Raw genomic sequence first — 26,051 nt, 5'->3', positions numbered from 1 at the left:
TTTAATACTGAGATGTGGGTAAATGTGGAGTCAGAAATAACCCCTTTCAAAGAGTTGACGCCATGAACATTTCGAAAGTCTTCTTCGGAAGTTCTCTTATGTATGAGCCTGGGAACTAAATGTGGTTTTATTTCCCGTCGGACTGATAAAACCTGTGCAATCCTGACTCCCAAAAATGATTCAAAGCCAGCCAATCAGATATGAGCTCGCTATTTTGAAAAAGCAGTTGCCATTTTCATGTGAAGTATGCATCAGGCAGTCTGTGATACGGGCTTGTATGCCGTCAGCGGCTGAAGACAGTTATTACAGGTTGACTTGACTCCTTGGTGAAGTCAGCTTAAAGCTTTCACACCAGCAAAAAAAAGATAAATTAGGGAACGAAATTGAAAAATAGGCATGAACAAGGACATCATGAAAAGAACGAAGGAAACTAAAGAGCTCAAAACTCATTCTACTGTCTATCCTTACAAAAATATAATGCCCATGCTGACAATGACAGACAGCCAGAAAGAGAGAGAGAGAGAGAGAGAGAGAGCTTGCATGCATGCCAGCATTCTTCTATTTCAGCAGTGGGTTGAATTTAATCTAAACCTCCCTTCTACAGACATGAAAACTAATTCATAAACAGCTCAATTCTGCATATTTCCCATAATGAAATGAGAGAGACGAAAGCAAAGAAGATTGCAGTGGAACAAAGTGAGGGCAAGAAGAAAAAGGGGAAAGAATACAATCGGTCAAATCTACCACACACAAACAGACAAAGAACAAAAAAAACAAATATAAATCTCCTGTGAGAATTTACCGTACAGTCACATGGAACAGTCAAACTCTCCAACCTCAATTTCTAAATAAAAAACATTATTAGATACACAGAAAGGTGTTCTGGTAGAAAGAAAAAAAAGAAGGTAAGGTAACTCTTCACAGATACAGTCAAGAGACATGATTTTCAAGGTCTCTTCATAATTCACAACACCGTTGAGTCGCCACTTACTACACACTATTCACTAAATCCCCCACTGTGATGGCCGAAGGCAAAATCTGCTTCTTAACAAAAGAAACATAGCAATAATCAAACGGAAAAAATTACAGTGACATTAATAATTTAGGTTAAAATTGTGTATAAGTGTCATGGAAAGGGTCAGTCAGGTTTGGTGTGCAGTCTGTAATTTAGAAAACAGTACGTATTCTGTCATCATTTACTCACCTTCATGTTGTTCCAAACCCATACATTTTTCTATATACTATGGAACACAAATACAATGAAAGTGAATAGCGACTCCAATATGACCACAAAAGTAGCCTGTGTGTAATATATAAGAAAGTCGTACAGGTTTGGAACAACATGAGGGTGAGTTAATGATGACAGAATTTATATTTTTGGGTTAACTATTCCTTTAAGTGTATTTTTTTGCCTGACATCACCCCCTGCCATAAAACCAACCTAAAGTGCACTACAGCATTTTGATATTAATAATGTAGGGTGCTCACAAACACATGATCATGACCTCACCACAGTGTCATTAATAAATAAATGCAGGTAGTGTCATTTGGGGAGTTGGATAGACAATGTTTGTCCTTTTTAAGAGCACAGCGGTGTATGTTTGTGTTATCTTAAAGGAGTAGTTCACCCAAAAGTGTAATTTACCCTCCCTTATGTTATTCTAAACCTGTATGCCTTTCTTTTTTCTGTAGAACAGAAAAGCAGAAGTTTTGAAGAATGATCAAGCTGCTCTTTTCCATACAAGTGCATGGGAACAAAAAAGACAAAAACATTACCAAAAAGGTAGTCCATATAACCCTTAAACCAAACCATGGTTTAAACAGAAAAATAACCTTTGTGTACCATGGATAAAGAAAACATCTTATAACAGGTTATTCATATCCATTGTTCATATGTATTGCATAATTATGGAATGAGTTACCAAATTTGTTAACAGACATTCCCTTTCTTAAAATAAAGTGTTATTGTCTGGGTATATTTCGTATTTTTGCATTCAGGATTGCACCCGGTCGACTGCAGTGCCTTTGAATGTGTTCGACGCATGCACACTACTACTGCATTGTGATATACTTGTAGTACAGTTAATGGATGGCGCTTGCGCTGAGGATGCACATAGATGAGGACTGTGTACGTGTCGAGGGGCCGCAGGCGGACCGTGCGCACAGACAGTTCTGATGATAGGGTCCTGCATACTCTGTGCAGAGCAATCAGCAAAGCGGACAACCAAAGTATACTTTTGGCTTTAGATAGGAGGTAAGCTAAAATGTGATGCCTGTATAGAGAGCTACAGTTTCTGCCAACTTTTTCAGCCGAATGAGTTCTGGAAGTATTTTTCCCATTCTTTTCCATAGGCTTTTCATAAAATACTCCATAAAAGAGTTTTAATCCACAAACAAGCTATGAGATGAATTATGCCATTACAAAATTTTGATTTTAAAGAAAAGATATATGAAAATCGGATAAACAGACAAAGGTAAAGTTGTTTATTATACGTATAAAAACAGTATATTTTAATTTTATTGAAAATATTTAAGTAGTTTGAGAGCGTAGGGAGACCACAGTACGCCATTGGGAGTGGGTTGTCACTAGAGACCCGTGTCTGGAGCGCTAAGTTGGTCATGATTCTCTTATTGGTGGAATGGTTCTTTTCTGGATCATGGGTAGTGAAGATCTTCAGCATTTGAAATAACCTGTACTGGTGGCTTCAATGGACAGCTTTATTATACCATTGATTTATAACCTCTGAACTCATGTGTTTTTTTTTTGTTGTTTTTTTTGTCTTAAAAGGTTTATAAGTTACCATTAAATATCTTTTTTTACTTTTAGAACCCAACTGTTGCACTATTTTCTATCAATTTGAAATTCTGTTTGATGATTGGTTGGTCTCTGTGTGAATAAAAGTTGTACCTTGTCATACAATCCAAGTTTTACATGGCACTGATGTATGTTTAATTTTAACTTTTAATCCATATTTGTGCAGAAGTGTCTCAACGTTTGCTAGTCTTATCAAAACATTTCTCAAGAATGGAAGTAAACCATTTTGATTGCAAGAAGTTTTTGCCTGTGTGCAACTTCCTGTGGAGGACATGGCTGCTCTAACCCCAGCATTAAATCCTCCTCTGGGAGAGGCCCTCTCCTACTGATGGTCAAATGGAGATTATGTGTAGTCCCTCCCCACCTCTACCACCTCAAAATGGTGTAGAAAGTGGGAGGGGCTTGTGGCAGCCAAAAGGAGGGTCTGCCAGTGCAGACAGACACGGCTCTCAGCAGGTCCTATGAGAGCTGTTGGACAGCACTGGCGGGAGGCAGGTGCCACCCCCTCTCCAAACCAGCAAAGCAATCTGTCCTGCAGAAGGGAGGCGCCTGTTTTATACACAGACATGGTCACACAAACATGGGCAAGGGGCTGGTGTCAAATCAGTCCTTCTGTTAATGGAGCATAGAAGACATACACACACAAACACACACACACACCACACACACACACACACACACACACACAACCTCAAACATCCTTCAGTGAGCATGTCACGGCTGGCCATGGCAAAGTGCCACTTCCCCCAGCCATGTGGCACATGTCACCTCCTCTTGCAGGATGGCAACACCACCTGGTAAGACCTTTGAAACTCAAACTTACCCCCAGAAAAACCCAGAAAAAGAAACAGTTGCTGCGTGACTGCTAATGACAGTAAATAATTGCATAAGAGCGCTACATTTTATGCATTGCTAGTTTTTACAATACATTAGTTTGATTGAAAAATTCTGGTCATTTGGCTCTCTCAAACAAAGGCTCCATCTGAAGCACTATATATACAACAAAAACATACATTTGTACCTACATGTTTTAATCCAGTACTGTGAGAGCAAAAATGTACTGTATTTAGAATCAATATTACAGGAAATGGTAATGGTACATGATTAATTGGGTTATTTTTTTAATGCATTCATTTATATAATTAATCCCACTTAATCAATGTGTTAAGTCGACAGCCCTAGTTACAAATCAGATGAATGTATAAGGAAAAATATTACAAGCGCTCTTACTTTTTTCAACTTATTGTGTTTCCTAGTTTGTTGGTCCATGCAGTGACAAATTAATGTTTTAAAGGTACAAACATTCCATGTAGTTTCTTATTTTATATAGTCATAAAAACTGAATTCAAATTAGTTATAAAAGATTTAGAAAAATGTTGTTTAAAATAGTTTTAGATGGAGTTTAGCACATCACACCGCAGAACATGTCAACTTTCCACAGTATTTCAAGTCAACTACACCATTACTTAATGTTAATTTTAATGAATAACCCCAAATACTGGCTTTGAAATGCTTTCTGTTGAACTGCGTCGTATTCTGTACAGCGTTCTCTATTCGTGCCAGCACGGCGAGATCGCCGCATTGAGAACTTGAGATTTAAGTCATTCAGCTGAAACAAAACCTTGCATTGGCATTGTGTGTGGTTTTAAATATTTTTAATAACTGCAGTGCTTTTATACTGATTGTTGGATTTCAAATCCTGCTACACTTTATAATGCTGAGACCTTCAAAGCAATAATTAGCAAAAATCACAGAAAAGGAAGAAAAATTGAGAAATAATTGTGAGAGTAAATTGGGAAATTCTTAACATTTCTCACAATTGTGAAAATCATGGCAAACCACAAAGTATTATTCAAAATTATAAAATAATTAACTGAGTGAGTTAACTAACCTTGTGTTAGTGATGGCACATAAACACTGTGTTCTTCGCAGAAAGTGTAGAGCCATGAGCCTACACTTGTTTATGAAAATTGAAGATTGAAAATTGAGACACATGAGGTGATCTTAGACGCAGAGTGAAAAGTCAATCATGAGGTGAATATGTGCTAGATTTAAGACAGGCAAACCACAACTGTTTCATTGGAGATGGTCAGGACAACAAATAAAATTAAATAATGGAATTTGTGAAGCACTGAATGAAGTATTGATAAAAGGGAGAGGTAAACGTAACAACTTCTCTAAACTGCAAATATGTGCAACACACTTAACTACTATTTGCTACCATTAAAAACAACACATTTTTCATTCACATGACAAAACTAGATCACTCCCATTATAAATATATTTTTTGGTCAATGATACAAAAGTATATTGCTACCATTATAAATAACAAATTATTAGCTAGCGTGAAAAAACAAAACAAAACAAAGACTAGATTGATCCAAATACAAATAACACATTTTTGTGTTATTGGGACATCAATAAATCTACAATCCCAATTCCCAAAAACACTTATTAAGAATTCAGGCACTGAAGACACAAGTTGTCAGCTGCACAAATGTACGAGGTCTTCATTGCCGTATTGTGCGATTCATAATGGACCACACATTCTCAATTGGGGATGGTCAGGACTGCAGGCAGGCCAATCTAGCACCCGGACTCTGCTTATTCGGCCAGTATGTAGTATGAAGCTGTCCTATTGAAAATTCTGGGACGTCACTGGGAAAGATGCTGCAGGATGGCAGTATATGTTGCTTCAAAATATGTACATATCTGTCTGCATTAATGGTGCTCTCACAGATGGGGATTTACCCATGCCATGGGCACTGACACACCCCTGGTCAATACAACACTGGCTTTTGGACCTGACGCTGATAACAGCTTTGATGTTTCTTTTTCTCTTTGGCCCGGAGAACACAATGGCAGTACAAATCCAGGAGATCAGCAGTTACAGAAATACTCAAACCAGCCCATCTGGCACCAACAATCATGCCACTGTCGAAATCACTGAGATCACATTTTTGCCCCATTCTGATGGTTGTTGTGAACATTAACTGAAGATCCTGACCTGTATCTGCATGATTTTTTGCACTGCTGTTACATGATTGGCTGATTAGATAATCGCATGGCATGATTGTTGGTGCCAGATGGGCTGGTTTGAGTATTTCTGTAACTGCTGATCTCCTGGGATTTTCACACACAACAATCTTTAGAATTTACTCAGAATGGTGCCAAAAACAAAAAAAACATTCAGTGAGTGGCATTTCTGTGGATGGAAATGCCTTATTGATGAGAGAGTTCAACAGAGAATGGCCAGACTGGTTCGAACTGTCAAAGTCTATATACTGTCTATATACGTATATATATAGCCTAGGACCAAGAGAATTAAGGCCACTTTTATCCCAGTGGCCATTGGGCTATTGGACTCTATTTAAATTATTTATTTATGCTTTATAAACTTTATGGACGTGTGTCTCCTTTTACAAGATTTTGTATGTGTTATGTGTCTAATGTATTAGTGCATTGACTTATTGTATTTTGTTACTTTTGCTGCAATAAAGTTGCTGCAATAAAGTTTTATTTCAAAAAATTGAAATAATTACAGAATTGTTCGATGAGAAGACAAAACGAGATCACTCCAAATGTTTTGTTGGCGCGGTAAAACTAGATTACTCTCACGACCAAACTAGATCAATTGCATTATAATTAGCTAATTATTCACTGATGTGACAACCTAGATATCTTCTATTATTATTAGTGTGCATGACAAAACTAGATCACTCTATTATTATCCGTTGATTTTAAAGGAAGTCTGTTTTTGTTGCATCACTCGTTCTCACATACTGGAAGAATAAACTGGAAGTAAACAACATGACGCAAGAGTTCCCATTATAATCAACAAAGACATCTACACAGCAAGCATGTGGCATAATGGGAACAATATTATTTAGTCACATTGCATTGTGTCGCTTGCTCAGTATAGATGACAGAATAGAAGGAAGGGGAGAACAAATGGGAAGACAGTGGAAAAAACAGGAGAACTGCAGAGAGCTGTAGGAAGGATCACACCGCACATGTGGGCTTTTATGGATTATGATTTTGCTTTACATGGGCTTGTTATTATGGAGCATTCTATTAGAGAAATGTAATATTGTAATATTGTTTATGAAGACTAATGCTGGCATGTTAACTGAGAGACATTCTGGATGAAACATATTGTATTTTTAAAAGACGGGAATATCAGATGATTCATAATCGTTTACCTCTGGGCTAAAATGCAAAACGTGCATGTGTCTGAAAGCAAACACACACATACGGATACACAAATGCGCACACACACTCACACTCAGGTTCAGCTTCTTATTGCAGTTAATGGAGGCCCTGACCTTTTGAAAGCGAGTTATCATCTGTGTAATGAAACACTAAGAGACAGATCAGAGGAAAAATGAGAGAGAGAGAGAGAGAGAGAGAGAGAGAGAGAGAAGAAAGGAAATTGGGATTATAATCAGACTTGAATTAAAGGCTACCTGTCTTGTCTGAGATATGAAAAGCAGGTCTGCCTTTGTCTATTTACAATGTAATTTTTCACTCTAACTTCATTCTATACCTCTCAATTATTTCTCTTTTTTTCTTTGAGGATTATTATATAAAAAAGCAACAATTACTTGGACTATACTGTGTGTCAGATGGTCGTCTGATACTTCAGAGATCATTTAAGCTTTATTAAGGCAAAATACTTGCTTACAACTACATACATGGACAGACATCAGAAGCCTTTGACTTGTGTTGATTGAAGTTGTGGCAGGGCGGAGGGCGGGGCCGGGTCGTGATCCTACACACCCGGTCCCGTATTATGCTATTATGCCTAATATGGGACCGGGTGTGTAGGATCACGACCCGGCCCCGCCCTCCGCCCTGCCACAGAAGTGTGTTTAGCTACGTTCAAAAGAGAAATACTAAAGCCTACAACTTACATACAACATAGAATACACTACTGTTACACAACTAATATATACTACTGCCTTCAATTGTTTAAACAAATGCAAAACAGTATGTGTTATGCAACAATATACATTTAAAGTAACAGTAGTATGCTAAATGGTTCACATGGCCTTAATAAGATGCATGCGCAATTAATTGTTTGACATCCACCTATCAGCTCAGGTTGTTACATTTAACTCCATTGATAAATGTGTTAAAAATGTTACTTCTGGCAGTCCAATCTAAAGTAAGTAAAAAAGGTGTTAAAAATGGCATCTATAGATACTTCCAGTTTATTTGTTAAAATGGAAATGGAAGGTCAAGTCGAGCACAGGTATTGTATTGTATGCTATGCAGATCGCTTTGTTGTATACTGCACTGTATATATTGGCACACGTAGTAATTTAAACTTTTGGGTTTTCCATGCATACAGAAAATTCACACAAACATACAATTTTTCACAGTATGCATACTTCATACACCAGAAATAATACTAGTAATATGGTAGTTTGCTATTGCATACATTACAAGCCTTAGTAGCTAAATTGCTTACAATGTTCCTTATCTGCAAGTCGCTTTGGATAAAAGTTTAAGAAATGTGCACAGTAACCATTTTGAATAATCGGTTAACCGTGAGGATTCACGAACGGTTATTCGTTTTTTGTCAAAAGTTGTGACTCAGGAATAAATAATGTTTATTGCAATGGATATGCATCAGACACTACTCAAAATAGCAGGTAGTAAATTCCACAGTGAGCTTAAGTAGCACAATATAAATTTTTGTCTTATTATACAAATTGGTTATTGGCCAATGCTCGAATTGTCATGTGTGTAGAGTTACATTGCTGGTTTATTACCCTCTTTAGGACCAACTTGCCCTATACTTGAACAAATGACCAAACCCTGCCCGAAATCTGATGGTTTCTCTAGTCCTGTTGGGCTCAGGGTCCACACTTATATTGCCTGTGTAAAATAACCAAATAGTAATTTTAGTATTCGAATAGAGCTGCGTTAAACGGTTAACCAAATAATGATCGTGCACCTTCGTAAAAAGTGTCCGCTAAATGACAGACTACAATGAAATTGTTACTGTGTTTACAAAAATACTATAGTACTTTTTATGTTAAAACTCTTTTATTTAAGGGAGAGGGCATGCTAAGTCAGTTAAGTTACATTTTAAAAGAGTAAAAAAAAAGCTGTCATTACACAGGGGTAGCCTATGACCCTTAACTTTCAGCAAGTGCAGATAACCAATAGAGGTGAATAGGGTAAGATGTACACATTTATGCAGGTCATCTTTAGATGCTAGGAAAGCCTGATTTGAAAAACAACAAGACAGGCTGCAGTGGGCCAAATGGGCTGGATTTTTCCAGGGCTGATATTTACTCCCAGTCCTGCATGAAGTAAAGAATGTCATATGTGTTTTGGAATAAAACTGATGACAGAATTTTTATTTTTTTCTGAACTTTCTCTTTAATGCCGGACAGGGTCTTGGAGAGCACTATAGTTGATGTTAGACCTCACAGACTTCACCAGTCCATGTTACCGGAGCCAACAGCATCTAGAAGTTCACAGGAAATGTGCCTGCATGGGGCCACATCTTCGGTAGTTCTCCATTAGCATTGATGATTGAGGTTGGAAAACTCATGACCTCTTGTCCCAGAAAACGACCACAGCTTCTACAAGCATCCAGCTAGTTATCTCACTCAGAAAGGGAAAACTTAGATCCTTCTGTGTTACTGGAAGTGACAGATTCTGCTGGTAATTGACCGCAGTGTTGTGGCAGCCTGCAGCTCTTTTGAAAAAAGCTGAAAAGTTCTGCACAGTGTCTCAGCACAGGTGAGATACAGAAACCTCTCAGGGGATGTGTGAGTGAGTACAGCCAGACAAGGTTATTTCAGACAGAAACAGGATATTCAATGAGAAGAAAAATGTATGGCGGGACTTCATTTTATCCATTGGGAATTGATAAGATCATAAAACTTGGGTGTTACGTACCAGAATGGACCAAGACTAAACAGATTTTCTGATTTTTATTAACATGATCCAATATACCTCACAACTAGCATTGAGAACACAGAACCATTTCTTATTTACTGGTTACTTTTTAAAAAAAAAAAAAAGAAGAAAAATCGATTTCGATAATGATTCATGAAAGAACATTCAGCCAGTGTAGTACAATGAGCCAGTTCTTTTGAATCTATAGCATGAAACATACAGCACATTCCAGTGTAGTCCGATTGTGAAACAAATGAATCTTATGAGGTGGTTCTTTTGAATCTACACCTCGAGACAGACTGTGACCAGTGCAGTCTGATTCCCGAATGAATGACACTAATAGGCCGCATTTTTTGAATGATTGAAGATTTTGAATAATGATTCTCAAACAAAATGACTCTTATGAGGCAATTCTTTTGAAATTACAGCGTGAAACAAAGCACGTCCAGTGTAGACTGATTCTCAAACAAATGACTCATATGCGGCACTTTTTTTTAATCTACAGTGCAAAACATACAGCACAATTAGTGTTGTACAATTCCCAAACAAATGACTCTGTTGAGGCAGTTCTATTGAATCTACAGTGTGAAACAAACAGCACAATTAGTGCTGTCTGATTTCCAAACAAATGACTCTGATGAGGAGGTTGTACTGAATCTACAGCGTGAAAGAAACAGCACAATTAGTGTTGTCCGATTCCCAAACAAACGACTCTGATGAGGAGGTACTATTAAATCTACAGCATGAAACATACAGCACATCCGGTGTAATCTGATTCCCAAACAAATGACTCTGATGAGGAGGGTCTATTGAATCTACAGCACGAAACAAACAGCACAATTAAAGTTGTCCGATTCTTAAACAAACAACTCTGATGAGGAGGTTCTATTAAATCTACAGTGTGAAAAATACAGCGCGTCCAGTGTAATCGGATTCCCAAACACATGACTCTGTTGAAGAGGTTCTATTGAATCTACAGCACGAAATATACATCGCGTCCAGTGTAGTCAGATCCTCAAACAAATTACTCATATGAGTCGGTTCTTTTGAATCTACAGTGCGAAACAGAGGGCAATCAGCGCTGTCCATTTCACAAACTAATGACTCTTATGAGTTTGATATTTACTCCCATTCCAGCCCTGCATGAAGGAGATAAAGTCATATTTGTTTTAGAATAAAATGACGATGACTAACTGATGACAAAATTGTCTTTTTGACGAAAATTGTCTCTTTAATGGCAGACAGGGTCATGGAGAGCACTATAGTTGATGTTAGACCTCACAGACTCCAGCAGTTCATGTTACTGGAGCACAACAGCATCTAGATGTTCATTGGAAATGTGGCTGCATGGGGCCACAGCTTCACAAGTTCTCCATTAGCCTTGGTGATTGAGGTTGGACAACTCATGACCTCTTGTCCCAGAAAACTACCACGGCATCTACAAGCGTCCACCTAGTTATATCACTCAGAAAGGGAAATCTTAGATGGTCGAAGTGAAACTGCGGCCTATCCTTCTGTTACTGGAAGTGACAGCTTCTGCTGGTAATTGACAGCAGTGTTGTGGCAGCCTGCAGCTCTTTTGAAGAAAGCTGAAAAGTTCTGCACAGTGTCTCAGTACAGGTGAAATACAGACGCCCCTCAGGGGATGTGTGAGTGAGTACAGCCAGACAAGTTTATTTCAGACAGAAACAGGATATTCAATGTGAAGAAAAATGTATGGCGGTGTAAAACAGTTAAAGGATGGGCAAGGAGGAGGCGAGAACCGGCTTGTCAACATAAATAATAATTTAATGAAAACTCAAACCAAAACCATAAACAAACACACATGCGGACATGCCCGTAATTCTCTCTCTCTGGAACCATCATCACTGGCCACCTTTATCCCTCGCGCGCCTCATCAGGCCGATTGGGGACCGGGCGCACGATATTACGCCCCGGCCCCGCCCCCCTCCGCTCCACACTCCTCCCAGCGTTATATCAGGCCAGGGTGCCACCGGCATGACGTACACCCCCCCTATCCCTGGGGCGGGGTGTATCTTGTGTCCCGCGTGGTCATCCCCGCCTTCCTCGCCCTGGGAGGAGACAGGAGGGGGGGAAAAAACCCAAAAAAACACAAAATAGGCGAGGGAAAAGGCCAACACGGTGCGAAAGGGAGAGAGAGATAGGAGAGATAGAAAAAGCTCACTCACTGGTTCTCTGATGTACCGTCGCGTGGTCCTCGAACACTCCTCCACACTCAGGCGGACGACAGCCGCACCACCCCCGGGTGAACCGGAGTGAAACCGTCGACCCCCAGCGGGCAGAACGCGCCTCCGCTTTTCTGGCGGCAAATGGGGACACTCCTCCGCCCCTGGAAGCGGCTCTACCATTCCGGGCGGTCGGAGAGTTTCTTCCCTCCTCCCCTCGCGGACGGCAGGGCACTCCTCCGCCCCCGGCAGCGGCTCCCTCGCTCCAGGCGGTCGGGGTATCCAGTCCCCACTTGCCCCGCGGACGACGGCCGTACCCCGCATCCGGGTGGTCGGGCTACTCCGTCACCCGGCAGATGGCAGCGGCGCTCCCCTGGGTGGACGGCAGTGTCGAGGACTCTGCGACGGGCATCCCTCCTCCTTCCCGGGTTTCAGCACCAATGTAAAACAGTTAAAGGATGGGCAAGGAGGAGGCGAGAACCGGCTTGTCAATATAAATAATAATTTAATGAAAACTCAAAAACACATAAACAAACACACGCCGGACATGCCCGTAATTCTCTCTCTCTCGAACCATCGTCACCGGCCGCCTTTATCCCTCGCGCGCCTCATCAGGCCGATTGGGGACCGGGCGCGCGATATTCCGCCCCGGCCCCGCCCCCCTCCGCTCCACAGGCGGTACTTCATTTGTTCATTTGAAATAGATTAGATCGTAAAAAGTGGGTGTTACATACAAGAATGGACCAAGACTAAACAGCTATTCTGATTTTGATTAAAATTATCTAATATACCTCACAACTAGCATTGGGAACACGGAACCCTTTATTATTCATAAGTACATACTTAAAAAAACAAACAAAAAATACAAATAATTATTTTAATGAATTTTGATTCTCTTAATGCTTGTTGAAAGAGCATTCAGCCAGTATAGTCAAGTGAGCCAGTTCTTTTTAATCTACAGCAACATAACAGCACGACCAGTGTAGTCCGATTCTCAAACATATGACTCTTATGAGGCATTACTTATGAATCTATAGCGCAAGACATCACAACTAGTGTTGTTTGATTCCCAAATAAATAACTCTGATGAGGTGGTTCTATTGACTCTACATCATGAAACATACAGAGTGACCAGTGTAGTCCGATTCTCAAACAAATAACTCTATCGAGGCGGTTCTTTTGAATCTACAGCATGAGACATACACTGCGTAGAGTGTAGACTGATTCTCAAACCATTGACTCTTATGAGGTGGTTCTTTTGAATTTACAGAGCGAGTCATAAAGCGCTTCCAGTGTAGTCTTATTGTCAAACAAATGACTCTAACGAGGTGTTTATTTTGAATCTACAGCACAAGACATCACAACTAGTGTTATTCAATTCCCAAATAAATAAATGAAGAGTAAGTTCTTTTTAATCTACAGAGCAAAACATACAGCACATCCAGTGTAGTCTGATTCTCAAACAAATGACTCTTATAAGGTGGTTCTTTTGAATCTACAGAGCGAAACACACAGCACATTCAGTGTTGCACCATTTCAAAACAAATGACTCCTATGAGGAGGTTCTTTTGAATCTACAGTGCAAAACATACAGTGTGAACAGGGTAGTCTGATTCTCAAACAATTGACTCTTATGAGGCGGTTCTTTTGAATCTACAGCACGAGATATACAGCACAACTAGTTTAGTGTGATTTTCAAACAAATGATGGTTCTGGTGCTACAGAGCACCAAGCACCAGAACTGTCAGACACAGTAACAGTTTTTTTCCCTCAGGCTATCCATCCCACTGAGCAATAATTAATGTGCAATACACAACTTAGTCTATTTACATTCATCCAACATACCATACCTCTTCTGCCATTACATTCCCTTGCTTCTGTATATAACAGATTTGTGTATAGACATGCAGCCAACTAGTGTAGTCTGATTCTCAAACAAATTACTCTGATGAGGAAGATATTTTTGAATCGACAGCACAAAACAAACAGTACATCCAGTGTAGTCTGATTCTCAAACAAATGACTCATATGTCACTGAACCGCAAATCATTCATTTCACCATGTCCAACCCGTGAGACTTAAATCAGAGTAACTACAGACTGGTTGTCCATATGATAATGTGTAGAAGATACGCATTTATTCTTTTGTTGTTTTGTTGTAATTAGTGGAAGCCTTTAAAGAAATTAAATAAATATCTAAATGAAAACGTCTTGCTGTCAAGCAAACCGTAAAAAGACCCTTTGTGCAATGAACTAATCTTGACAGATGCAGTGCTGGGCTTGTTAGTAATGAATTCACACGTATGACACTACATTACCAGATGCTCTTTTTCATTATTCATAAACTGACAGTGGAATGCATTATTTATTTTTTTACAGTGAGTTTGAAGTTTTAACCTTTCATTTGGATTTACTTTCCAGTCATGTTGGATAACTAAGGTCAGTCTTTACTGGTTGCGGCTGGAAGCTGCTGAGTGGGCACGACCAGTTCACCACCAATCAAAAACAACCTTCATAATAATATCAAACCTCTCCAAAAGCTGCCTGAACATTTTTCCTCCAACAGTATGTGTCTTTACACCCTCTTTTAATCTGAACCATGTAAACAGCCTTTTAAAACCCTGTTACAAACACAATATTGTACATACTTCTGAAAAACACGAACAAGAAGGTAATTATACGTTGTCAAAAAGCAGATGAGGTTGAAGCACAGTAAACAAGCACTGAAATATGCTTTCCACATCGCTTGTGTTTTCATGCCCAAAACAAAGACACATAATGATATTTTCTGTATGGCGTCTGATTCCGAAGTACCTTTCCTCATCTCTTTTTTATAAATCAGCATATGATTACACAGCATGCATATTTATAAGGAAATGAGTGCTGCACTTGTGCTATTTGCATATGAGCAAACTATTGTTGAGAGGAGAGAATTATCCCGGATATAGATATTATTATCCCAAAGCTTTTGATTAAGCTCATTTTCATAATGCAGCTCATTTGTCTTACCAAACATCATTTCAGAAACGACAATAGCCATAGATTTTCCCTCTAGACTCAGAAAATGTGTGGCTGAAGAATGTTCATAGACTTCAGTTACTATATAAAATAGAGAAACTTTCTGTGTTTCAATTTTTGATTCTACTGACTATTGTTGGGTATGACGCAGTACAACATACAATTTTAATTAGAGGAATATTCAGCATTCAATACAAGTTAAGCTTAATCGACAGCATTTGTGGCATAATATTGATTACCACAATAAAATAATTTTGAATTGTCCATTTTTTCTTGAAAAAAAAATGCAAAAAATAGAAGTGAATGGGACCAATCTGTGAACATAAAAAATCTGTTTCAAAAGTAGAGCCAAAAGATATAAACAATATTGTGTATTAAAATGATTTTAGTAATAAACTTGTTTGCCATCCTTTTCTGTGTAAGGTTGTATCCAATTTTACAACTTCGATGCCATGATGACATAACACCGCAAACCCTACAGCCCTAAAAATGACTATTTAAAACCATTATACAGCTTAAATAATAGGTTTAACAGTGTTTCACTCCAAATGTGCTTTTTTTAAGAAAAGGAGGGACAAGTCTGATATATATATATATATGATTAATTACAGAACTCAAGGCGCTTACCTCTTACCGGACTTTCCACATTGGAGAGTATGTGCTGTTTAAAATGGTGGAGGAGACTGTGGTTTCTATAGTGAAAGACTTTTGTGCACCGGCTACTGTGAAATATGGAGAAATACCCTCGCTTGGACGGCTATTTTTCTACTGAGAAAGCTGATCTTCAGAAAGCTGACAGCATCTCTGCTTGGGTGTTGCAACAGGTGATTGCACACGCTCCATTTCTCTCTCTCTCTCTCTCTGTCTCTCTCTCTCTCTCTCGCTCTCTCTCTCTCACACACACACACACACACACACACACACACATACACAAACACATATCCTTTTTTTATCCAATAGCTTGTTAGAAACAGCACAAGCCATGATACTGTAGCAGCTTCTATATATATATATATATATATATATATATATATATATATATATATATATATATATATATATTATGCTGTCAGTTGAGCTTAACTTCCTTCAAACTGCATTTTTCCTTTAACAATAGTAACATTTAATGTCAATCAATAGTATATCATTTTGATCAAAATGATTGCAGTCTCTTCCATTTGGTTGCACACTCTCAGTTTTCATCAAATCAAAGTCGATAATATCATTATATTTAATGCATGCCTGTTTTTTTTGTTTTTATGAAAATACATTAATTTATACACAAACATAAAATAAGTTATTTACCATTCTACAGCCTGTGTGTAGTTTCTTACAGGAACTTCTTTAAAGTATCATAAAAATATTACCTCTCAAGAATTAGCCTGTGTATATGATAAAAACAGCAGAAAGGCTTTGAATGTTTATGTTTGACAGTGATGTGTGGCATATTGGTAGAGTCTATCCTAATGTACAGACATCCTTGAATATAGCAATCTGTCTGTAAGTGTATGGAGGGCGGTAAAAATATAGTGTGTGAGAGCATTTTTATATCAGTCCTTGGCTGAACAAATGTCAGCAGTTGGGCAGTACATGACAAGAAACATCAGACAGGGAATATAGGCATAACTGCAAGTGAGTGTGTGTGCATATGTGCTATTTCTTGTCCATCATGCACTGTCGTGGTGAAGTAATGTCTCTGAAAGGGGTGAGGGCAATGGAGGCAGCATATGTGTGTGTGTGTGTGTGTGTGTGTGTGTGTGTGTGTGTGTGTGTGTGTGTGTGTCTGGAATCATTGGGTGTAATTGGAATGAGAGGGTCTGTTTCAGCATCTCACTGCAGGGTTTGGCCAACGAAATAAATGAACCCGGACACCTGCCAATCAAAGCTGTCTCCTAGCAACCCACTGTACCTAACGTCCACACTATGACATTACAATGGGATCTCTGAGATATCCTTTGACTGCACCTCTCTCTCCTTTTTCCAGAGTCTCAAACTCAAAACATTCTTTCAGAAAGACTACCAGGCAAGATAATGTGGAACGTGTCATGACAGTTTTGTAGCATCATAAAGAGACAGGTTTGTAGCATCATTTTTTTTTAAAAGTTTTTAAAAGTTTTAATGTTTTTACAAACTATTCAGCAAGTTGTGTAAGAATGTTTTTTAAGAACTATGCAGCAATTTTTGCAAGGATTTCAATATTTTGTGTAAGAATGGTTTTACAAACTATGCAACCATTTTCTAAGAATTCTGCAATTAACATAAGAATGGTTTGACAAAATATGCTAAAAGTTTTGTAAAAATTGTATCATTTATGTAAGAATGGATTTACAAACTATGCAAAAAATTTTCAAACATCAAGCGTGGAGGACACTATGGTGTTGAATGCTGAGCTGTAGCCTACAAACAGCATTCTTACATATGTGTTCCATTTTCGAGGTGGGAGAGAACAGTGCGTAGTGTAGATGCAATGGTATCATCAGTGGAGTGGTTGTTGCGGTAAGCAAACTGCAGTGAGTCAAGGGAGGCAGGCAGCCCAGAGTAGATGTAATCTCTGATTAGTCTCTCAAAACATTTACTGATGATGGGGGTAAGAGCAACAGAACACCAATCATTTAAGCAAGAGATTTTGGTACAGGCACAATGGTGGACATTTTAAAGCATGTGGGGACCACAGAAAAGGTTAAAAATGTCCATAAAAACACCAGCATGCTCTGATGAGGGTGAACTAACAAGCATACAAATTATTAAGCTCATCCAGGAGAGAAGCAGTGTTTTTTCCCAGAGTTTTATTCCCTTTGAAGTCCAAAATGATATTAATTCCCTGCCACATGCTTCTAGAGTCGGTGCTGACCTGTCCTTCATTCTTGTCCCTGTACTGGTGTTTGGCTGCTCTGATAGTTTTGTGGAGGGCATAACTGGCTTATCTGCGCATTAAGTGCCGCACGAACATTGCTATTAATCTGGTTTGGGTAGATATGTATTGTTTTGGTCTGCACTACATCATCTATACACTTCCTGATGAAACAAGTTACGGTATCAGCGTAGTCCTCGATGTCTTCATCAGAGGCGGACAGGAACATCTCCATGTGATCAAAACAGTCCTGTAGCACAGTATCTGATTGGTCTGATCAGCACTGGAACATTCTGATGGCGGGTGCTTCCTGTTTCAATTTCTGACTGTAAGCGGGAAGAAGGAGATCAGAATAGTGGTCTGATTTGCCATATGGTGGGCAGGGGAGGGATTTGTAGCCATCCCGGAAGGGAGAGTGTTGGTAGTATTTTGTTGCTATTGACTCAAAATTGGCTTTGTTAAAGTCCCGGTCACAATGAACATGGCCACAGGGTGCACGGTCTGTGGCGGCTTGTGGCGGGATGTACACAGCTGTGATAATACTGCTGTGAATTCCCTCGGTAGCCAGAATGGTTGACACAGAACCATGAGAAATTCCAGATCATGAGAGTAGAATGATTTGATAGAAGATCCGTTCCTGTGATAAAACCAGGATTTGTTGATCATAAAACATACACCACCACCTCTGTTTTTACCTGAGAGGTCTTTCACTCTGTCCGCTTGGTGCACTGAGAACCCCACGGGTTCGATGTCTGAGTCTGTAATCTCTGCAGAAATCCAAGTTTCTGTAAGGCAGATAATGCAGAAGTCCCTTGTCTCTCATTGGAAAGAGATCCATGCTCTCAGCTCACAGAGCTTGTTGTCCAGAGACTGAACATTTGCCAGTAGAATGCATGGTAGCGGGGGTCGATTTGCGTGACGTCTTAGTCTTTCGAGAACGCCGGCTCTCCTTCCCCTTTTCCGGCTCTGTTTCCACAGCCGGGCTGTCAAACAAAGGGTTTCGCTGTCGTGTTTGAAAACAGTGGGTCGACATTGAGGTATTGAGGTATATTATAGTCCAGTTTTCGGTGTGCTATTGAAGAATAGTTTTATAAACTATGCAACAATTTCCATAAGAATTTGATAATTTATTTAAGAATGGCTTTACAAACTATGCAATAATTTTTGTAAGAATTATATAATTTATGTAAGATTGGTTTTACAAATTATGCAACAATTTTCGAAATAATTTGATAAATGAAGCAAGAATGGTTTACAAACTATGCAACAATTTCCACAGGAATTCAACAAGTTATGTAAGATTGACTTTATGATTTATGCAAACATTTTCATAAGAATTGAGAATTTACTGAATAATGTATTTAAGATATATGCAAGAAACTTCATTAATGACAGTTAGAATAGCTTAGTGAACAATACAACAATTTTTGCAATAATAAGTCAATTTATGTAACATTTTAAGAACTATGCAAAAAATTTGCATAAGAATTCGTCAATTTACAGAATAATTTTTTTTTAACTATGAAACCATTTTCGTAAGAATTCAGCAAATTACTTAACAATGGTTTTACAAACTATGCAGCAATTTTCATAAGGATTCGACAATTCATGTAAGAATGGTTTTACAAACTATTTAGTAAGATCCAAGTTACATTTTTTATTTTATTTATTTATAAACTGTGATTTTGTAAAGATAGACATGTTCTTGGATCCTTGTTGGTCCTAGAATAACATTTCAAATCAAACAATCAGATTTTAGGGTTTGGTTTTATGAGTAGGTTATGGTTAGGTTATGTTTGGACAAACTTAGTTTGAGTGGAAAGTTGTTTCAGAACCAAAATATATGTTGATCCAGAAATATGTTGTAGTCAAAATCATGGTAACTTTGAATCAGTTCATTGAAACCAATCAACAAATCAATAAATAAAACCTTTGAATTGCTCTTTCTTTCATTTCACCCAATTGCATTCCTGCATTATGGATTTCTCTGTAGATAAATTGCTGAAATTACTCGATAAATGAACAAATTTACACCCATAAATCTTTAAATCTCTAAGAGGAACCCAGACAAAAGTAGCTTTCCAGAACCACCTATAAAAAATAAATAAAAAAAATTCCATAATGGCTAGACCTCATTAAGGCAGTAAACACTCACACACTTGTCTTACCTTCTCATAGTAGCGTAGCTCATAATCCAGAATGATTCCATTGGGCTGTTCAGGCTGTGGCCATGACAATGTGATGCTTTTCATAGTAGAACTGACCTGATGCATTATAGGAACAATGGACGGAGCTGAAAGAGAGAGGGGAAATACAAGAAGGAAAACCAAGTGAAAAAATCATTCTAAACAGTCATCTTTCCTGCTGTGTAGACTTAGCTAGCAGATTGATCTACCACTTTAAGAAATGGAGCACAGACACACACACACACACACACTAAGAGTATGATGAAAGAGGCAGATGCAAGGGTGATTGGAGTTGTTTAATAGCTTCGTGAGAAAGTGCCCTTTGCAGTGGAAGCCCATTTCTCAGTTCAAGCTCTCTGGTTGGCTACAGTGTGTTTCTTGTCTAACTGTCTTTAAGACACACCTGACTGAGCATGCACAGCTTCCAAATTAACCCTCTGCCCATTCTATTTATCTCACTCTATTGTGCTCTCTCTTCCTACTGTTCTACATCCCTTTGTTAAAGTAGTATATCTCAATGCTTTGTTGTGTTCACATCACTAACAACAAACACACACACACACACACACACACACACACACACACACACACACACACACACACACACACACACACAGACACACACACAATCACACAGATAGACAATTCAGTCAAAAATTGAAGGTGCTACCCTTAGTAAGGTCTATTAAAATACTATAATAATAGCTAGTTACCAATTAAAAATAACATGAAATAATTATTTGAATTAAAATTATTTTATTATGTGAAAAGAAAGAGATTGCTGCATATCCAGAGAGCTGTATTATAATCTAATCTGATCTAATCTAATCTAATCTAATCTAATCTAATCTAATCTAATCTAATATAATATAATATAATATAATATAATATAATATATCACTTATTAAGACATGCTTTGTTTTCAATCCAATGGAAAGTCAAGGCCAATATCGCCGCTTTCAATGCCAATACTGATACCACTAATAAATGGATTTATTTGTTTGTAAATTCATATTAGTATATGAGTATAATATGGCTAATTTTATTCATTTTACATTACATTTAAAAGCCATTTTTTATCATGTTTTTGTCATTTTTATTATGAAATAATGATCTGAATTTGAGAGCCATGAAATAATGTATTATACTATATTATACTATACTATACTATACTATACTATACTATACTATTATATAATATAATAATAGCTAGTTACCAAATAAAAAATACATAATAATTAATAATTATTAAATTCAAATTATTTTATTACGTGATAATAAAAAGATTGTGGCATCTACAGAGAGCTGTATAATAATATAATTTAAATATGTATAATGTCATTAAACATAATACAAAATATAATACAAAATATCATCAGTAACAATTTATTTGGATCATAATTGTCTCTTTCTAACTTTGTTACTGTTATGTATACCCTGTCTTGTTCCACCGTTGCCCTTTTGTTTACCATTTTTGTCCCTTTTGTAGCTCCACAGTCTTCTTGTTAGCGTTCGTGTTCTCAGTCATTGTTTTCACCTGTCCTCATTAGTTTGCCATTTGCTTCTGTTTGTCATCTTGTTATCTTGTTTTGAGTTCTGGTTGTTCATTGGCCCCTTTGTCCCTTGTTCATGTATTTATACCCCGGTTTTTGGTTCAGTCCTTGTCTATCGTTGAATGTTTGTGTTTGTAGTTAGCCTGGTATGTGTTCCCTGCCCGAGTTCTCTGTTTGTTTTCATCGTGTTTAGTTTTCAGTTTTATGTTTTATTTCCCCATTGAGGGTTGTTCCTTTGTGTTTACCTGTTTGTTTATCTATTAAAGTCAAAACTGCATTTGGATCCGCATCTCCTCGTCTGCCTCATTGCTCAAGCGTTACAGAACGATAGACCAAACCATGGATCCAGCGGTTTTACGCGCCAGATACCACCTGCTCTGCCTGAGACAAGAGGACCGTCCAATTGAGGCCCACGTCCGCGACTTCCTAGAACTTGCGGCTGTTGCGGACTTCCCGGACACCTCCCTTGTGGTCTTCTTCAGGGACAACCTGAGTGGCTGGCTGAAGGAGCGGCTGCCGCCGGCATCACGCGGCTGGACTCTCCGCGACTTCCTGGAGGTGACTCTACTGTTGTGCGTGTCCCCGTTCACTGTGGGCCATGCTGGGAAGGACCCTACCTCCCCACCTACTGTGGAGACTCTTCAGCCGCCCCAGGCTCTCCCTGTTACGCCTTCCCCGGTCTGCGAGCCAGAGCCCACGCCTTCTCCGGTCTGCGAGCCAGAGCCAACGCCTGTCACCATGAGTGAGCCAGAGCCCACGCATGTCACGGTGAGCGCGCCTGCGCCCACGCCTGTCACGGTGAGCGAGCCAGCGCCCGCGCATGTCACCGTGAGCGAGCCAGCGCCCACGCATGTCACGGTGAGCGAGCCTGCACCTGCGGCCTCTACCGTCAGCGAGCCGGAGCCCTTGCCAGTCACGGCCAGCGAGCCTGAAGCCACGCTGACCAGGAACAGCGTCCCAGCTTCGCCAGTCGCATCAGCCTGGAGGAAGAGGAGAAGGGGAAAGGTCTCTGCTCTCCAGCCTCCGCCTGCCGCAGCCCCGTGCCCTAAACCCCTCTTGGCTTTGCCCTCAGCGCCCAGCGAACCCAAGCCGGCGCATACCACGGTAACCCAGCCAGAGCCTGTCGCCTCAGAGGTCAGTGAGCCAGTGCCTGTCGCCTCAGAGGTCAGTGAGCCAGCGCCTGTAGCCTCGACCGTCCCTGAGTCAGCGCTTGTAGCCTCGACCGTCCCTGAGCCAGCGCCTGTAGCCTCGACTGTCCCTGAGCCAGCGCCTGTAGCCTCGACCGTCCAAGAGCCAGCGCCAGTAGCCTCGACCTTCCAAGAGCCAGCGCCTCTCGAGCTTCCCAGTGCTCCGCCTTCCGAGCTTCCCAGTGCCCCTCCTTCCGAGCTTCCTAGTACTCTGCCTTCCGGGCTTTCCAGAGCTCCGCCTTCCAAGCTTCCTAGTACTCTGCCTTCCGAGCCTTCCTAGCTTTACTAAGCTCCACCTCCCAAGCTTCCTAGAGCTCTGTCCTCCGAGCTTCCCGAGTTTTCCAGAGCTCCGCCTCCTGAGCCTCCTAGGGCTCCGTCTCTCGAGTCTTCCAGGGCTCCTCCTCCCGAGCCTCCCAGGGCTCCGTCTCTCAAGTCTCTTGAGTCTTCCAGGTCTCCTCCTCCCGAGCCTCCCAGGGCTCTGTCTCTCAAGTCTCTCGAGTCTTCCAGGGCTCCTCCCAGGCCCCTACGGCTCCGCCTCCCGAGCCTCCTACGGCTCCGCCTTTCGAGCCTCCTACAGCTCAACCTTCCTTGGCTCCACCTCCGAAGCCTTCCAGCGCACTGCCTGAAGAACCTCCTACGGCGCCACCTCCCTCGGCCCCACCGCAAGAGCCACCCTCGGCTCCGCCTCCTGGGCCTCCCTCGGCTCCGCCTCCTAAGCCCCCCACGGTCCTGCCTACGCCTCCTTCGACGCCGCCTCCTAAGTCTTCTACGGCTCCGCCTCCGAAGTCCTCCTTGGCTCCGCCTCACGCAGCTCCGCCGGTCCCTATCCGGCGGCCACCACCCAGGTCCCCCAAACCTACCCACATCCCGTGGTCAACTCCCAGGCCTCCTGAACCCGTCCTTGCCCTGTGGCCAGCTCCCAGGCCTCCTGAGCCTGTCCTTGCCCTGAGGTCAGCTCCCAGACCTCCTGCACCTGTCCTTGCCCTGCGGCCAGGTCCCAAGCCTCCTGAACCCGTCCTTGCCCAGAGGCCAGCTCCCAGACCTCCTGAACCGGTCCTTGCCCCATGGCCATCTCCTACGCCACCAAAACCGGCCTCAGTCCTGTGGCAACGTCCCAGGTCCCCTGAACAGGCCCTTGGCCCACGGCCATCTCCCAGGCCACCAAAACCGGCCTCTGTCCTGTGGCCTCCTCCTAGGACCCCTGAGCCGGCCCTTGCCTTATGGCCAGCCCCCGGGCCATCCAAACCTGTCCCTGCCCGGTCGATACTTCCCTGGCCCCCTAAACCTGTTCCTTTGTGCCCCCAGGGACTGCCTAATTGGCCCCGTGGACTGCCTAATTGCCCCTTGTGCCCCCATGGACTGTCTCATCTCCCTCTGTGCCCCCGTGGACTGTCTCATTTCCCCTCGTGGCCCCCCTTGGACTTCCTGCCTGCCCTTTGTGCCCCCTTGGACTTCCTGCCTGCCCTCTGTGCCCCTTGGACTGCCTCCTTACTCTTGTGCCCCCCCTGGTCTGCCTGTCTGCCCCCGGTGCCATCATTTTGTTCTCTGTGGGTTTTTTGTCTTTTGTCTTTGTTTTTTAGGATCGTCTGGAAGCCGATCCTTTGAGGGGGGGCTCTATTATGTATACCCTGTCTTGTTCCACCGTTGCCCTTTTGTTTACCATTTTTGTCCCTTTTGTAGCTCCACAGTCTTCCTGTTAGCGTTCGTGTTCTCAGTCATTGTTTTCACCTGTCCTCATTAGTTTGCCATTTGCTTCTGTTTGTCATCTTGTTATCTTGTATTGAGTTCTGGTTGTTCATTGGCCCCTTTGTCCCTTGTTCATGTATTTATACCCCGGTTTTTGGTTCAGTCCTTGTCTATCGTTGAATGTTTGTGTTTGTAGTTAGCCTGGTATGTGTTCCCTGCCCGAGTTCTCTGTTTGTTTTCATCGTGTTTAGTTTTCAGTTTTATGTTTTATTTCCCCATTGAGGGTTGTTCCTTTGTGTTTACCTGTTTGTTTATCTAATAAAGTAAAAACTGCATTTGGATCCGCATCTCCTCGTCTGCCTCATTGCTCAAGCATTACAGTTACATTTCTGACATAATACTGATCAAATTCTGAAATGTATTAACCATGTTCTCACTGCCCACTCTGGTATTTCCTGATGGGAGCCCCCTCGGATATGCTGGCACACAGCTGGCCCCAGGGGCTGTGCAAATACGCATTCCCCCCAGTGAGCCTTCTTGCACAGACTTGTGCAAAGTCAGGGACGATGAGGAACATGTCACTCTCGTGGACCCATACTGGCCCACCCAGTCTTGGTTCTCGGACATCACACTCCTCGCGACAGCACCTCCCTGGCAGATTCCTCTGAGGAAGGACCTTCTTTCTCAGGGATGGGGCACAATCTGGCACCTGCGCCCAGACCTCTGGAACCTCCACGTCTGGCCCTTGGATGAGACGTGGAAGATCTAAGTGGCCTATCTCCAGCAGTCATAGACATGATCACTTAAGCCAAAGCTCCCTTTAATAGGCAGCATTATGCCGTGAAGCGGAGTTAGTTAGCGAATTGGTGTTCTTCCAGAGCCGAAGCCCCCTAGAGATGCGCAGTTGGGTCAGTGCTTTCCTTCCTGCAGGAGAGGTTGGAGGGGCGGCTTGAAGGTATACGTTGCCACTATAGCCGCACATTTTGACGCAGTGGATGGTAAGTCCCTATGGAAACACGGCCTGATCATCAAGTTCCTTAGAGGCGCCCGGAGGCTGAATCATCCCAGGCCATGCCTCTTCCCATCATGGGATCTCTCTGTGGTCCTCCTGGGCCTTCGGAGAGCCTCATTTGCACCACTAGAGTCAGTCGAGCTGAAAGCCCTCTACTTAAAGACGGCCCTCCTGATTGCGCTCACCACCATCTAGAGGGTGGGGGAACTGCAAGTGTTCTCTGTCAGCGACTCTTGCCTGGAGTTTGGTCCGGCAGATTCTCACGTGATCCTGAGACCCCGACTGGGCTATGTGGACCCTGGATGTCTTTCCTCCCTAGCCCTATGGTTTGCGATTTTGGCGGAGGAGTTTGCAGCCGGCCCCACTACGGGGTCTAATATGTCCTGTACTGGGATCAAGAAAGACACAATGTCTCGTTCCCACCATGCTGCGTGCGTAATAGCATCAGACTGAACGTAACCTCCCCCAACGCTCCAAAAGACGTCATGTAGTTCCCCACATGCCTGGGGGGGTGACGTATCTAGAATGGGAGCATGCCTCCTGATGGAGGGAACGAGACATTGTGTCTCTCTAGCCACAACGCTGTACTAGCTGCTGAATGGCTGGGACCGTGTCTCAAAACCTGAATGGAGTGGGCATT

The 26,051-nt window shown here is 41.4% G+C and overlaps 1 protein-coding gene across 1 annotated transcript in view; it reads right to left on the bottom strand.

Moving 5' to 3' along the window:
- Nucleotides 1-26,051, bottom strand: part of LOC127648586 (ephrin type-B receptor 1-B) — a 348,045-nt gene that overhangs the window by 54,590 nt on the left and 267,404 nt on the right. The window contains exon 6 of the mRNA XM_052133235.1: nt 19,956-20,080. Coding sequence (XP_051989195.1) covers nt 19,956-20,080 — 125 coding nt within the window. The remainder of the gene's footprint in view (nt 1-19,955; nt 20,081-26,051) is intronic.

The sequence above is a fragment of the Xyrauchen texanus genome, chromosome 9 (genome assembly GCF_025860055.1).
Source record: "Xyrauchen texanus isolate HMW12.3.18 chromosome 9, RBS_HiC_50CHRs, whole genome shotgun sequence".
Lineage (NCBI taxonomy): Eukaryota > Metazoa > Chordata > Actinopteri > Cypriniformes > Catostomidae > Xyrauchen > Xyrauchen texanus.
Note: the sequence above shows the minus strand (reverse complement) of the source record. Positions and strands in the feature narration are given on the sequence as shown.